Source organism: Diabrotica virgifera, chromosome 7 (assembly GCF_917563875.1).
Source record: "Diabrotica virgifera virgifera chromosome 7, PGI_DIABVI_V3a".
Classification (NCBI taxonomy): domain Eukaryota; kingdom Metazoa; phylum Arthropoda; class Insecta; order Coleoptera; family Chrysomelidae; genus Diabrotica; species Diabrotica virgifera.
The window spans coordinates 230,747,705-230,764,855 of NC_065449.1; the positions used below are offsets into that span (position 1 = coordinate 230,747,705).

Consider the following 17,151-nt stretch of genomic DNA (forward strand, 5'->3'; position numbering starts at 1 on the left):
CTTTTTTAAAACATTTAAACAAGTTAGGATGAGTTTTCCATGAAAAGTGCTTCATTTTTTGATTATTTCACGTTGAAATATTCGATTTGGAATTTGACGAATAAGAACCTACTTTTCATTAGCTACAACTCTGCTTCTACTGGGTCTACAGACTGCAAACATACACCATTTTTTCAATTTTTTAAAAGCTATTAGTATTTTTCTAAGAATATATGTATTTTCGATAAAATAGGTACTTTTACTTTTTGAGTTATTTGCGAAAAACCGTCTAAAAATGTGATATTTTTTGTTGAAAAATGAAGATATTCACTTGCAAATAACTCGAAATGTATTGACTTGATGAAAAAACTCTATTGAGCAAAAGTTGCTTAGAATTAGTCAGTTTATCCACTTCAAGACGTATTTTGACGGTATATTTTTTTACCCCCGAGAAGGGGTGGACTCAACCGTAGAGCAAAAACACACATTGGCACAATATCACTTTTTTATTTGACATCTTAGCTATGCTTATACCAAATTTCATGGCAATCCAAACTCTTGTTTCAAATTTAAGTGAATGGACTATAAGGCCCATCGGTGGGTAGAAATTGAAAAATAAAACGTACCATACCAAAATAATTACCAGCTTTGATCAAAATTTGCTTGCAAAATTGATTACCAAATTGAGGGAATGATTAGAACATGGAATATAAAAATGCCTTTGAAGATAACTGCTTAATTTGTCTTGAAGTCGGTTGTATTTTGCTGATATTTGACAAAAGACAAAGCAAAGAACTGAGTTTGATTAGAAATCATAAATTAACCATTTTCTTTTTTTTTTGTCTCAGTTAGCCCTATTTGATTTTTTTAACATTTTAATTTTTTTTAAATAACTGCTGAAATGGTTAAATATTAATTAATGCATTTGTTTGGGATGCGGGCCCCATCAAGTGCCCGGGCCCTGGGCGGCCGCCTAATGGTTAATCCGGCACTGATCATAAAGAGCCTTTTTATATCATCTGATGTATGAAAACACAAAAGCGCAAATACCTAGGGATCTCATGCGTGGTGAGAGATATGACGTACGTCAATTTATTATACAAGGAAGATCGAGGTCAGAAGAAGTATAGGAAGGAGAAGAATATCATGGATGCGTAACTTGAGGGAATCTTACGGATGCACATCAACCGAACTATTCATAGCAGACGTTTCTAAGATCTGGATATCCATGATGATTTCCAACCTCTAGAAGAAGATAAAAGGAAATACACATTACATTACATACATCTATATTATTCAAACTTTTTACTATTAATTCAGATTTCCTTTGACTTGACGATAATGTACTTGATGTCAATCTGAAAATACGACAGATGATGATAAAATGTGACATATTGTCAACACTTGGCAAGTAGCTACTATAAATCAGCTAGAGAGGCCCTAGAGATGTGGAGTCCGAAAAGATTATGCAATATAATGATTAAAAAACGATCAAACGATTAGGTCCTACAAAGAGCTAATTCCTCGTATCTTTCGAGGTAACCAGTACCGTTTTTACAAGTAATCAAGGGCAGGATAAAATAATCGGAAAGTATCCAGAGTGTGGGAAAACTTCACACAATCACCTAATACTGTAAATTTCGTCTGATTGATTGCCAACGTCAGGAAGCTCGGACAGGATACATAAACAAGAGGAGGATTACATTATGAGAAATGAAAAATAAAAATTCGAAATACTTAAATTTAACAAATAAGGATATTAGTTACGGTTGTTATATAGATAACGAGTTGTTTGTGCTGTTGTTTTAAGTGTTCCAATTGATATTAAAAAAATATAAAACAGACGTAACGAGAAAAATAAAAATCACAAATTTATTTTTTTGAACTGCTTTAAATAATCTTATTCGTATTTACCTATTTTACTATTAATTTGTTTAAAATTATTTCAGTTTCTAATTCTAAAACCTTTGATTCTATAGTACCTGTAAGCATATTACTTATAATATATGTTTAACTCTTTAAATTTTAAGAATAAATAAAATGTTTAATTATTTCAGATAATATGTCAGGTATTTCATTATATATTTTATTTTATTAACATAACCATTTTTTAAAGACAATTCAAAAATCTTTATATCCGTTTTCACAAATTCTTGTAAACCGTAGCAATGTTATTATTAAGTTTTATTTCTAAGATAACTAGAAGACTGCAAAACTTACTTGAGAAATTGCGAGTAGCCAGCATAGTAGTAAGGATAGCACCCTAAAATGTACAAACGTGAACATAATCAATACTGTGGTCAACAAGTTTGTAAAGTATCGCCTTACCTTGAGTTTGCGTCGAGCATTGAATTTCTTGAGACAGTCCACGGTTTCTTGTCGGTGAACGACTGAAGCAACACGTTCTCTTTGCTGAAATAAAAAAGGGTATTTAGTATAAATTAAAGGAAGACATATTTCTTTTTAGCATATATAGCTTAATAAAATAAAAAAAGTCAAAATGTAAATTCGTGCGGGTTGAAACAAATTTTATATTAAAGTTTAGGTGGGTACAAAAGCTATTTTCAAGAAAGTATCCAAATCATACAAGGGGATCATTGTTTAAATAATTAAAAAGGGGTCATTTTTGCAAAAAAAAATACTTTTTTAACTGCTGAGGTAATTCACTTATTAATGAAGGTCTATGGGATTTTTTTCTGCAAAGTTGAAAGGTAAATATTTCACATAAGACTTACTAAATTAAATTTGACCCCCTATTTATTTAAATAATTGTATATAAAACTTTAAAAACAAATTTGCAAAAAATTATTTTTAGCGTTTTAAATAAGCACTATAAAATATCTTATTTTACAGACAAAGTTGCGTTATGTTACCAGTATTAAGTAAAAAAAAAATTGGTCGCAAAATATTTAATATTTTTTGAGATATTGAATTTTTTATTAATTGTTACTATATTTTCAATTGCAAAAACGCGGTTGTTGCCAAAGAAATATTCACCGCCATAAGATCTCATTATTTTTATTTTTATGTATATTTTCAATAAATGAATTGATAAATTCAAATTTCAATTAAAATCCCCCCTAAAATGGCATTTGAAAATTATTCAAATTTGTTTAAAGTTTGTTTTTTTTAATAACGTCGCGGGGATTAAGTATTTTGAAATGCCGTTTCGATAATTGGGTTCCTGGGAATTTTTTACTAATTAACAAATTTTTTTTGTCGTTTTTCTTCTTTTTTTTTCTTGGAGTTATATTACTACGGGCCCTTTTAGGGTTAAATTTCATTAAGAATGTCGAATCTCTGAGTTGTAGATTCTAGACCTAAAAATATTAAGATTTAACTAAAATCTCTTAAATAAAATGTGGCTACTTACTGAGTTACAGGGTGTTTTATTTAAAAATTTAAAAATTATTGTTACCAAGTACTTTAAAACTATTTGACGTATCCTTATCATACTTGGCAGAAAATGTGGCTATTATACACCCTACTAAATTGTTATTAAAAAACGTTTCTAGCTAGTGCCAAAAGCGTACGACAGGGGATAGTGAATGATTGACCCTTCCCAAATTCTACGCCACTGAGTGAATTACTATTTTAGCGAAATTTTTCCATTCTCCAATACATTGTATGTAAATAACTTTATTGGTATCGATAAAGTCATCAGTTTGCGAGATATTGGAAGTTTAGAATTAAATGAATGAATGAATCAAAATAACTATGCCGTTTCATTTTTAACGTCCAATATCTAGAAAACTAATGACTTAATCGTTACCAGTAAAGAGTATATTATTTACATAGAAGGTATTGGAGAATCGAAAAATTTCGCTAAAATAGTAATTCCTTCAGTGGCCTAGAATTTGAGAAGAGTCAACCATTAACTACCCCCTGTCGTACGTCTCTGGTAGTAGCTAGAAACTTTTATTTATCACAATTTAGTAGACTGTATAGTACCCACACTTTCTGCCAAGTATGATAAGGATACGTCAAATAGTTTGAAAGTACTTGGTAAAAATAATTTTTAACTGTTTAAATAAAACCACCTATAACTCAGTAAGTAGCCATATTTTATTTAAGTGATTTTAGACCAATCTTAATATTTTTAGGTCTAGAATCAATAACTTAAAAATTCGACATTCTTAATGAAACTTAACCCTAAAACGGCCCGTAGTAATATAACTCCAAGAAAAAAAAAATTGTTAATTAGTGAAAAATTCCCAGGAACCCAATTATCGAAACGACATTTCAAAATATTTAATTCCCGCGACGTTATTAAAAAAACAAATTATAAACAAATTTCAATAATTTTCAAATGCCATTTTAGGGGGAAGTTTAATAGAAACTTGAATTTATCAATACATTTATCGAAAATATACATAAAAATAAAAATACTAAGATTTAATACAGGTGAATGTTACTTTGGCAACAACCGCGTTTTTGCAATTGAAAATTGAGTAACATTTAATAAACAAATTCAATATCTCAAAAAATATTAAATATTTTTGGACCAATTTTTTTTTATTAATATTGATAACATAGCGCAACTTCTCCTGTAAAATAAGATATTTTATAGTGCTTATTTAAAAGGCTAAAAATAATTTTTTGCAAATTTGTTTTTAAGGTTTTATGGATAATTATTTAAATAAATAGGGGGTCAAATTTAATTTAGTAAGTCTTATGTGAAAGATTTACTCTTCAACTTTGCAGAAAACAATCCTATAGACCTTCATTAGTAATTGAATGACCTCGGCAGTTAAAAAAGTAATTTTTTCGCAAAAATTACCCCTTTTTAATTATTTAAACAATGATCCCCTTGTATGATTTGGATACTTTCTTGAAAATACCTATTGTACCCACCTAAATTTTGATAAAAAATTTGTTTCAACCTGTACCAATTTACATTTTGCTTTACATGTAGTGTAATTTTATTTTACTAGACTAATATGTAATATAAAGTAAATACAATAGCCCTAGAATCAGAGATAAATGTGAAGAAGACCAGGACGAAACACAATTTGGCTCCAGAAATGGACTGGAAACCCGGGACGCACTCTTGGCACTTAATGTATTATTACACAAATGGCGAGATCAAAGGAAATACGTCTTTGCTGTATTTATTGACTATGAAAAGGCCTTTGATTGAGTGCAGCATCACAAACTAATTAAAATATTAAAATACAGTCGAGACGTACGAATCATAGAAAGTTATATATACAGTTTGAGTGGGGAGGAATGTGCCAAACTTTAAGTCTGTATAATATACGTAAAAATAATCAAAAATAACTCATATGTTGTTATTCGATTTTCATTTGTTTCCGAGATACGGGATGTTAAAATTTTTCTTACAAACTGACGATTTATTTATTGCTCTAAAACCGATTGAGGTGTGCAAATGAAATTTGGTGGGTTTTTTTGTGGGATGTTTTGACACACAATTAAGAATTTTATATTCACCATTGGCGCGCGTACGAGTAATAGTCTGAAATTTTTTAAAGATAAAAATGGTACGCCACTGAAATATTTCAAATTAAAAATATTTCTTGATTTCCTCGTTAAATTTGTAATAAAAAATCTATCTTCCCATTTTGCATGCGACGCTTGGTTTTCATGCAAAAAATAAAACATCTTAACGCTTACAAAGTTTTCGACGAAGTTTCTATTATACAATATGAATGTGTAGAAACTTATTTCGAATACTTTGGATGCGTTAAGATATTTTATTTTTTTGCATCAAAACGAAGCGCCGTATGAAATAATGGGAAGATAGATTTTTTATCACAAATTGAACAGAAAATTCAAAAATTATTTTTAATTTGAAATATCTCATTGGCGTACTATTTTTATTTCTTTAAAAAATTTCAGATCCTTACCCGTACGCGCGCCAATGGTGAATATAAAATTCTTAATTGTGTGTCAAAACATGCGCAATAACCATGTCTTAAAACCCACCAAGTTTCATTTGCAAACCTCAAACGGTTTTGGAGCAATAAATAAATCGTCAGTTTGTAAGAAAAATTTTAACATCCCGTATCTCGGAAACAAATGAAAATCGAATAACAACATACGAGTTATTTTTTTACGTATATTATAGTTTTAAAGTGTGGCACATTCCTCCCCACTCACCCTGTATATACAGTGTGTCTGCGTAACTTGGAACCATATGGGAAACTTTTTTAATATCAATTTTACGAAAAAAAGTTATTCTTTATAAAATGCTCTGCATAGTCTAAAACCTAAGAAACAATCATCAGATATAACATTTTATCAATGGTATACGAGGTATGTCAAAAAATATGAATTTCGCTCAAGAGTAAAGTGCCTTTATATTTCACAATATCGAAAATTTTCATTGAGAAAAGTTGTTTGTAATTCAAAATTATGTTATAATCTGCATTTGCACTCTTCTAATTGAAAATTTTTTTTTGAAAATTTTCCTCAAATCACGGACACCCAAGATCATTTTTATTTATGATAGCTCCGTTATTATTAATTTTACGAAAAAAAGTTATTCTTTATAAAAAGTTTTGCATAGTCTAACAAGTGAGATAAAATTATAAGATATTAAATTTTGTCAATTTTATACGAGGTATGTCAAAACACATTAATTTCGCTGAAGAGTAAAGTACCTTTATTTTTCACAATATTGAAATTTGTTATTATAAAAAGTTGTTCAGAATTAAAAACTATGTTTCAATATGCAATGGCATCCTTCTATTTGAAATATTGTAAACTATAAAGGTATTTTACTTTTGAGCGAAATTCATATTTTTGACATACCTCGTATAGAATTGAAAAACAATTGATATCTTATGATTGCATCTTAGTTTTTTGACTATTCAGATATTTTTATAAAGAATAACTTTTTTCGCAAAATTAATAACGGAGTTACCTTAAATAAAAATGATGATGGGTATCCGTAATTTGAGGAAAATTTTCAAAAAAATGATTTCAATTAGAACAGTGTAAATGCATATTATAACATAATTTTTAATTACAAACAACTTTTCTTAATAACAATTGTCGATATTGTGCAATATAAAGGCACTTTACTCTTGAGCGAAATTCAGATTTTTGGTCATACCTCGTACATTATTGATAAAATTTGATACCTGACGATTGCATCTTAGGTTTTAGACTATGCAGAGCACTTTATGAAGAATAACTTTTTTTCGTAAAATTGATATTAAAAAAGTTTCCCATATGGTTCCAAGTTACGCAGACACCCTGTATATAAAGGGTTGTCTACAGCTAATGCGGTTTCCCTTCCGTCAGCCAGGACTTCCATTTTTTTTCGATATTCCCAGTCTCCGTCTTCCAATCCTTTCTTAGACATGGCTTCGTCGACTTCATTTTTTTTTAGAAAGTTATACTGGCGTCGAACAGCGACAGCTTACATAAATGGAAAATTAACGAAAATATGTACAATACAAAGAGGTGTCAGGCAAGGTTGTATACTATCTCCACTGCTGTTCAATTTATATTCAGATATAATATTTAACGAAGCGCTGAATAATTTGGAATGGGGCGTGAAACGTAATGAAATTCTGATAAATACAATCAGATATGCAGACGATACAGTTATTTTAAGTGATGACATGAATGGATTACTACTCCTTTTAAATGTCATTAACACAGTGGGAAGAGAGTTTGGCCTAAATATAAACTGTTCAAAAACAAAATACATGGTGTTTAGCCGATTCACGGTTATATGTTGATGGTCATATGATTCAAAGAGTACCCAGTTTTAAATATCTTGGTTGCACATTTTAAATAACTTGGTTGGAATTGGGAGAGCCCGCACATTTTTAAAAATGAAGTCATTCTTCTGTAATGATGAACCTGCAACTTCAACTTCGAAAGCGCATAATTAAATGTTACATTTGGTCAGTCCTCTTATACGGTGTCGAAGCTTGGACATTAAAAATATCCACCATTCATCGTTTATAGGCCTTTGAAATGTGGCTGCAGAGACGTACACTAAAAATACCACGGACGGTTATGCTGACAAATGTGGCAGTCCTTAGCAGCAAATGCTGCTCGCGAGCTCTTGATAAGATCAAATGTAGAAAGATGGCTTATTTTGAACACGTAGTAAGGGGAGACCGATATAATATTCTTTAACTTATTATGATATGTAAAATAGAAGGACGCAGAGCTATTGGTAGAAAACAGGCCTCTTGGTTGAAGAATATCAGGGAGTGGACGGGAATAAAGCAAGTAGAGCAACTATTTAGAATAGCTCGAGACAGACAGTTTCGCCAGGTTAATCGCTAACTTCAAGGGGACTTAATAGGGCACGTTAAGAAGAAGAACAATAGCCCTTGGACTAAAGCATTTATTTGGCATAAAGCAAATATCTCGAAGAATCACGGAGGGGAACTTAGATACTAGCGTAGGAAAGAAGCGCTAAAAACGGCGCATTATTATATACATGCATTTATTATACATCATTTACTTCTTTGGTCTTCCCTGTAGCTTTCAAAATAAAACGTTGTGACTACTCGAAAACACTCCATGATGTTATGTTAAATGTAGAGAGGAAAAATATTAATAAATATCGTCAGTGAAAAACGGAAACATCACACTTCAGCAAAAAACATACAATTAAAACAAGTGTATACACTCAAATATGAATGGGCGCCAAACGCGATATATGCAAAACGCCTGTAAAGTGCAGGCTGAAGCGTTTCAAAAAATCGGATGTGATGAATAGATTTGTAGTTATTATATTTCAATTTTCATTTCAACTCATTGATAAAAATAAAAAAGGTTCTGCGCCGAAAAATGACTGAAATATCGAAAAATACTTGCAAACTTGTAATGGTAGGGGAGCCCAAGCAGTGATTTTTGCAGTTACTCGAGCGCGTCATATTAGCATATGGGAAGAAACCTGGTACCCTGCAGATGTACCTCTACCATATATTGGCTCTTAACACAGGGAAGTGCGTTAAGGGTGCCCGAAAAAAATATCTTTCCTTAAAAATACTCGAAATTGTCAGATTAAGATAAGGTAGGGTAAGTACATGCAAAAGAGTGTATATTTCAAAAATCTGACGATTTGAGCCGGGCGTAAGCGCGTAAGGAAATGGGTGAATCCCAAAGTTTCACAAGAAAAAAGCGAATAATTCGCGAAATGAATGACAGATCGAAAAACTAAAAAATATGTGCTCAATATTTTTTTAAAATCTATCGAATGATACCAAACACGACTTACCACGGAGAGGGAAATTTAATATTTTGGGCGGAGAGGGGTGGGGGGTAAATTTAATATTTTAAATACGAATCCCGAGATATTTCGCGAAATGAACATCAGATCGAAAAACTGTAAAATACATTTATTCAATATTTTTGAAAAATCTATCGAATGGCACTAAACACGACCCCTCACGGAGGTGGGATGGGGGTTTTTGGCATGTTTGGCATGTTTTATGGCAGATTTGGATTCCTTACGTAAAAATAAGTAACTTTTATTCGAAACATTTTTTCGAATTATGGATAAATGGAGCTATAATCGGAAAAAACGATTGTTGGAAATGGAAAATTAAAACTCTTCACAACCCAATAGGTCCCCAAAGCGCTCGAGTGACTGCACATTTAGCATACTTTCCTCCCCTACTATAAATAAAAAGGGAGAAACTAAAAAAAGGAAAATATTTTAAAAAGTATTCCAGAGTTTTACTCAGAATTGTATAAACGAGAAGAACTTCCAGATCCTAATCAAATTCAAATACCAAAAGTCCAAAATAACGCTCAGAAGACATATCAGATATCACAACAGGGCAAATAAAAAGATCTCTCTCGGAGATGAAAAACAATAAATCACCTGGAAAAAATGGGATAGCCATAGAACCAATCAAAGAAGGAGGAGAAACAAATGTGTAGAAAAATATGCTCAATGTTCTCTTTAGTCCTGTCGCCAGTGGGGGTACAACGGCCTCCTTAATTCAGATGGACCTACCCAAGATTTGTTTAATTATTTTGACCCATAGAACACGAATTTTTTGGGTAACAGTCGATCCGGATGTCGATACGATTGTTATAAACAAAGAACCTGAGGAATCACATAACAGCGATTTTTCGCAAAACAAAACATTTTTTTTGTATTTTTTGGGTGATTCTCAGCAAAAAATTGTCTTACAAGTTTTTTCGTAGGATGCATAGTTTCCGAGATAAAAGCGGTTGAACTTTCAAAAAATCGAAAAAGTGCAATTTTTGAACCCGAATAACTTTTGATTAAAAAATAAAATAGCAATTCTGCTTACTGCATTTGAAAGTTCAAGTCAAATTCTATCGGTTTTGATTATTTGTATTGCTAAAAATTAAGTTTTTATTTGTTAAACAAAGCCATAAACACATAGTGTTTCCCGTGCCCAATGCATGCGTTTTAATGTACGTAATCTACGTAGAAATTGTCTGTATGCGCGCCTACTCGTGGGATTTCAAATGAGAAATGCATTGAAAACATCATTCAATCACTATGTGTTTATAGCTTTGTTTAACAATAAAAAAAAAGAATGTGTGTGTATTTTGTACGCACGTAAGAAGATATTCTTCTATTATATAGGTAATTTCAACGAAGTAAATATACTTAACAGGTTATTTGTATTTTATTTAAAAATTAAACTAACTTTCTTATCTACCACTTTCAAAAATTTTTTATTAAAACAACCAAAAATAAAAAAAATATATGAATCGCCCAGGATTTGAACCCGCGTCATTCCAATCTCGGAGCTAACACCCTACCAACTATACCAGCGAGGTCCTTCTAATTGACATGTAAGCTTCGGATATAATTACACAACACGGCGACAAATACATAATATTTTATTATTTTACTACAGAGAGACACAAATCCAAAAACACAAGAATTATAATAAATAATACATTTACTAAAAACACTAAAATATTCTTTTAATGACTTATTTGCACGGATACAGATACATAAATACCTATCTTGAAAGATTAGCAAGGAACTACATACTGTATGTGTGCGCAGGCGCGCAGATTTATGTACAATTTTACCCTCAATCGAATCGCGCCTAAAGAAGAATATCTTCAAAAAATAATTTTTAGCAATGAAAGCAATCAAATCAATAGAATTTGACTTGAGCTTTCAAATGCGGCAAGCAGAATTGCTATTTTATTTTTCAATTAAAGTTATTCGGGTTCAAAAATTGCAATTTTTGGATTTTTTGAAAGTTCAACCGCGTTTATGTCGAAAACTATGCATCCTGCGAAAAAACATTTTTTGCTTAGAATGACCCAAAAAATACAAAAAAATGTTTTGTTTTGCGAAAAATCGCTGTTGTGTGATTCCTCAAGTTCTTTGTTTATAACAATCGTATCGACATCCGCATCGACTGTTACCCAAAAAATTCGTGTTCTACGGGTCAAAATACATAAAAAAACTTAGGTAGGAATCTGAATTAAGGAGGCCGTTGTACCCCCACTGGCAACAGGACTACTTGATCTTTCCCCTGTAATATGTACACTTCCTTTTACCTCTTTCTAAGTACAGTAAAACCTCGTTATAACGGACCTCTATTTAACGGACTTCGGATATAACGGACAAAAAAATCCGACCAAATATGAAAAAAAGTCCCTGTATTTCCCAAAACATCCCCAAAGAATTACAATAAAATTTTTATTGTAACATAATGCGGACACATTTCTCGTTATAAAAAACGCAAACTTCAAAAGTGCGTACAAAACTTAAAATAAACGTTTTTTTTATTTATTTTAAACCTATTTTTATATAACGGACTTTCGGCTATAACGGACACCCCTTCCCCCAATTAGTCCGTTATATCGAGGTTTTACTGTACTTTCTACTATTTTTTTAAAAGTATTCGGTACATTTATTTTCCTCAAGCATTTGCCTATAATTTGTCTTTCTATCGTGGCAAATGCTGTTCTTAAGACATAAATATTTCCTCCATGAGATAAGGGGTGTAATCATAATTATAAGAGAGAGTAAAAGACGCAAAAAATTAATCTTGTTATGGAAAGCGGTCCAATATAACGTAATTAGACCAGGGCGCATCTGTAAAAATATTAGTACATTTGGACGTTGAGAGGTGACTCAAATTTTTTTGCAGAAATTGCTTGAAAATAAATCAAATAATAATATTTGAGTTATCCTCCCTCTCATAAAGGTCCGGAACATTGTTTAAATAATCAAAATATCAAAAAATTAAGGAAAAATTCGATTTTTTTCTTGGTTTTTTGATTATAACTTTAAAAGTATTCATTTTCGAGAAAAGTTGTACTGACATAAAAGTTGCGTAATTAAATTTCCTATAACATAGAATTAGCTAAAAGTTTAAAAAATGGTCACCCTTGTTGCAAAATAGCAATAATTGTGAAAAAATAATACAAAAACAAGTATTCGCATTATATGTTTTTCAACTATTTATGCTACACTTAGGACCTTCATATTTCATCCTGAAAAACTATATGATACAGTAAAACAATACTGTATATTTCATTAAGATTGGTTCAATAGATTTTGCAAAATAAATTTTGCAATCCAGCTTTCCCAAAAAAAAATTATTTTTTCAAAATGTTACAGGACTGAAAATAAAGCAGATAGCAAGTTGAAAATTTTTTTGCGTATAGAAGTGTACTGTACCTTTCATTTGCAATTTTGCAAAATTAAAATCGATTAACACCACGGCGTCAGGAATTTTTTTAAATAAACATTAATTATTGGTGCTTCGCGCAGGACAGCGGATAGTTTGTTTTGATTGGGCATTCCAATGACCTTTGATAATGATTGATACATTTTAATTTTTATTACATTTCGATATAAATAAATAAATTGTTTATTGCAAAATAAAAACACATACTCTATCCTTTCAAATAACACTTTTATTAGCAAAAACTTTCTTTGTTAATATATTTTAACTTAAATAATAAAAGTTTATTATTTTTAAACATATGCAATTGTTTAAACAATATTTCACAAACAATAATAAAATTAGTTTGATTTTTGTGGAATTAAAATATTAAAATACAACAAAATATAGAGTAAGAAAATAATATATTAGATACAGATTGGAAGAAATTTTGGTGGAAATCAAATTGTGTGAATCGAACACCGCTGTCCTGCGCGTAGCACCAAAAATTATTGTTTATTTCAAAAAATTTCTGACGCCGTGGTTATTAATCGATTTTAATTTTAAAAATTGCAAATGAAAGGTACAGTACACTTCTATAAGCAAAAAAAATTCAACTTGCTATCTGCTTTATTTTCAGTCCTGTAACATTTTGAAAAAATGAATTTTTTTGCGAAAGCTGGATTGCAAAATTTATTTTGCAAAATCTATTAAACCGATCTTAATAAAATTTACAGTATTGTTTTACTGTATCATAAAGTTTTTCTGGGTGAAATATGACGGTCCTAAGTGTAGCATAAATTGTTGAAAAACGTAAAATGCGAATACTTGTTTTTGTATGTTTTTTTTAGCAATTATTGCTATTTTTCAACTAGGGTGACTATTTTTTAAATTTTTAACCAATTCTATATCGTAGGGAATTTAATTACGCAACTTTTATGTTGGTACAACTTTTCTCGGAAGTGAATATTTTTAAAGTTATAATCAAAAAACGAAGAAAAAAATCGAATTTTTCCTTCAATTTTTGACATTTTGATTATTTAAACAATGTTCCGGACCTTTTTGAGAGGGAGGATAACTCAAATATTATTATTTGATTAATTTTCAAGCAATTTTTGCAAAAAAATTTGAGTCACCTCTCAACGTCCATCTCAAAACAGATGCGCCCTGGACTAAATTTCTTCTTAAGGATTTCAGTATTACACGGACTATTTTGACTTCTAACAGAGACAATTTACATTATTCTTATATTCTAACCGTCCGTTCTTATTGATCATTTATCCCTCCAATTGCTAATTAACCCATAATTTAATTTGTCTGACGCATTTATCTGCACGTTGAATCGTTTTATGTATTTTCAATAATCCAGAGGTTTTACTTGGGTGGTCGATATTCAGCGTAAGATCTGTATCATCGTGATCTATTACTAGAGTTATCTTGATCGTTGTGTTTTGCCATTGATTAGTACTACGTGAAGGCAAATGTAATAGTTGTATAACGTGGCGTGGGCTGTATACTTGAGAGCTGAGAATAATAAATATTCCTGTATCTTCACCTAAGAAGTGGATATTGATCACAGCCATGGTAGAATTAACAATAGTGTAGGTACACACAATAATTGTTAACATGTAGAAAGTGCATCAACCATTTGCGGTATTAGTCCGCTCTTTAACGGTAAAATATTGCAAAACCTCTAAATTTTAAAGAACCGCATGGATTGACATGAAATTTGGCATACACATAGCTAATAAGTCAAAGAAAAAAGTGATATTGTGCCGATATGTGCTTTTGCCCCGGGGGTGGTTTTCACCCCCTCTTGAGGGTGAAAAAATATTCGTCCAAAGTAAGTCCGGAAATGGATAAACTGACTAATTCTAAGTAACTTTTGTTCTATAGAGTTTTTTCACTAAGTCAATATTTTTCGAGTTATTTGCCAGTGAATATGTTCATTTTTTCAACAAAATAACCACGCTTTTAGACAGTTTTTTACAAATAACTCAAATAGTAAGTATTTTTTCGAAAAAACATTCTTAACAAAAATATAGCCTGGAAAATTAAAAAAAAAATGGTGTACATATCACGTCTGTATATCTAGTAGAAGCAGCATTATAGCTAATTAAAAATAGGTTCATATTCGTAAAATTCCAAATGGAATACTTTACCGTGAAATAACCAAAAATGAAGCACATTTCGGGGAAAACTTATTAAAACTTATTTAAAGTGTTTAAAAAAAGCTTCATTTTTGCTTTATAAAAAAAATTAAATCATCAAAAGTAAACAAGTTACGCTCAAAATAAAGTTAGTCCCTTTTTTTGGTAAAAAAAATCGGGAAAATCACCCCCTAATTAGTATCTCAAATGAACTTAATCGTTACGACTTCACAAGTTTCTTGACTCGTGTATGTATTGTTAATATGATCTGTAATTTTCATCGGTTCAAAGTCCTTATTTTTGAAAGGGCTGTAGTTAAAAGGGGTTGAACGGGTCACTGATCACGAATGTATGCAAATTTAGAAACACCAAATCCTAATCAATTTTTGTCTAACAGAAAAACAAAAATATACACGATATTCAGAAAAGCAATGCTGACTTTTTTTGCTTTTCGAGATTTTTGGTATCTCTAACAATTTTTAAGTTATTTTGGAAAAAATCATATTTTTCAAAATTAAAATTTTTAAAAATTTCAATTTAAAACCAATTTTTTTAAAAAATAAGCACTTTGAATTGATGAAACTTACAGATCATATAAACAAAACAAAAGTAAAATAATTTGTGGAGCGGTAACGATTTATTTCATTTAAGTTGCTAATTAGGGGGTGGTCTTCCCGATTTTCTTTTGCCAAAACAAAAGGGACCAACTTTATTTTGAGCGTAACTTGCTTAAATTTAATGATAAAAACTTTTTATAAAAACAGAAATAAAGCTCTTTTTAAACAATTTAAAAAAGTTATAATGGATTTTCCCTAAAAAGTGCTTAATTTTTCGGATATTTCACTCTGAAATATTCTATTTGAAATTTGGTGAATATGAAACTATTTTTCATTGGCTATAACTCCGGTTTTACGAGGTCCAGAGACCTAACGCGTACACCATTTTTTTTACCTTTTTACAGGCCATATTTTTGCTAAGAACGTTTTTTCGACAAAATACTTACTTTTTGAGTTATTTGCGAAAAACCGTCTAAAAATGTAGTTATTTTGTTGAAAAATTAACATATTCACTCACAAATAACTCGAAAAGTGTTGACTTGGCGAAAAAGCTCTATAGAACAAAAGTTACTTAAAATTAGTCAGTTTATCCATTTCCGGACTCAGTTTGAACTTATAATTTTTCACCCCCAAGAGTGGGTGAAAGTCACCCCCAGGGCAAAAGCACACATCGGCACAATATCACTTTTTTTCTTTGACATGTAAGCTATGCGTATGCCAAATTTCATGTCAATCCAAGCGGTTCTTTAAAATTTAGAGCAAAAACCGTGAAATAATGTACTATATTCGCCACTAAAAGCAATAAGGATTATACAAGTTATATTTCTTTATCAATTTTTAGGAAGCGAAATCCCCCAAGTAAAAGGAAATGGCACGCCCAGAAAATCTACAAAGTTTATTAAAATATGCACCTAGAACGTCAAAACTAAGTATAAAGCAAGCACAGTTTATAATGCTATCCACTTGAATATTTTGCCCTGTTATGCACCACTTAGAGAGATATAATATACTCCATTTAATAATACAAGGCGGAAGATGAGGGCCAGGTTGAAGAAGAACGTAATGGCTTAAAAAATTGAGAGAATGTTTTAACAGATACGCTGCATCCCTTTTCCGAGCTGCCGTCAACAAAATTACTGTAGCCAATTTGATTGTCAACGCTCGATAATTAAGCAAGGCACATTACATGAAGAAGATCCATGAAATGGAAAGACTGAATATTGACATAATGGTAGGGGAGCAAAGTATGTTAAATGTACAGTCACTCTTTGGGGACCTATTGGGTTGTGAAGAGTAGGTCCTAAAACCAAAAAAAAGTTAAATAAAGTTTTCCATTTTAGTGGGGACTTGTCTATTTTTAATTTATTTTTCCATTTCCAACAATTATAGCGCCATCTATCCATAAAGGCGGGTCGACATTACTAGTGAATAACGAACGTGGCTTACGCTTACGTATTTTGCCCATGCTATTGTTAAATATTTTATTATCTACTTTCAAACTCGAGCAGTATCTATACAATGCATAGATACAAATGTACTGCTCGAAATTGAAAATAGGTAATAAAATATCTAACAATAGCACGGGCAAAATACGTATCATAAATATTTTATTATCTATTTTCAAACTCGAGCAGTATCTATGCAATGCATAGATACAAAATGTACTGCTCGAAATTGAAAATAAATATAAAATATCTAACAATAGCACGGGCAAAATACGTAAGCGTGAGCCACGTTCCTTATTCACTAGTAATGTCAACCCGCCTTAATTCAAAAAAATGTCTCGAATAAAAGTTACTTATTTTTACGTAAGGAATCCAAATCTGTAATAAAAAATGGGGGCTCCTATTT

At 30.9% G+C, this 17,151-nt stretch overlaps 1 protein-coding gene across 4 annotated transcripts in view; it reads right to left on the reverse strand.

Annotated features, from left to right (window-relative positions):
• LOC114344042 (calcium/calmodulin-dependent protein kinase type II alpha chain) overlaps positions 1-17,151 on the reverse strand; it is a 712,828-nt gene that overhangs the window by 300,182 nt on the left and 395,495 nt on the right. For all 4 annotated transcript variants that reach the window (XM_050655404.1, XM_050655405.1, XM_050655403.1 and 1 more), the window contains exons 8-9: positions 2,308-2,391; positions 2,200-2,242 (exon numbers count right to left, since the gene is read on the reverse strand). In XM_050655404.1, coding sequence (XP_050511361.1) covers positions 2,200-2,242; positions 2,308-2,391 — 127 coding nt within the window. The remainder of the gene's footprint in view (positions 1-2,199; positions 2,243-2,307; positions 2,392-17,151) is intronic.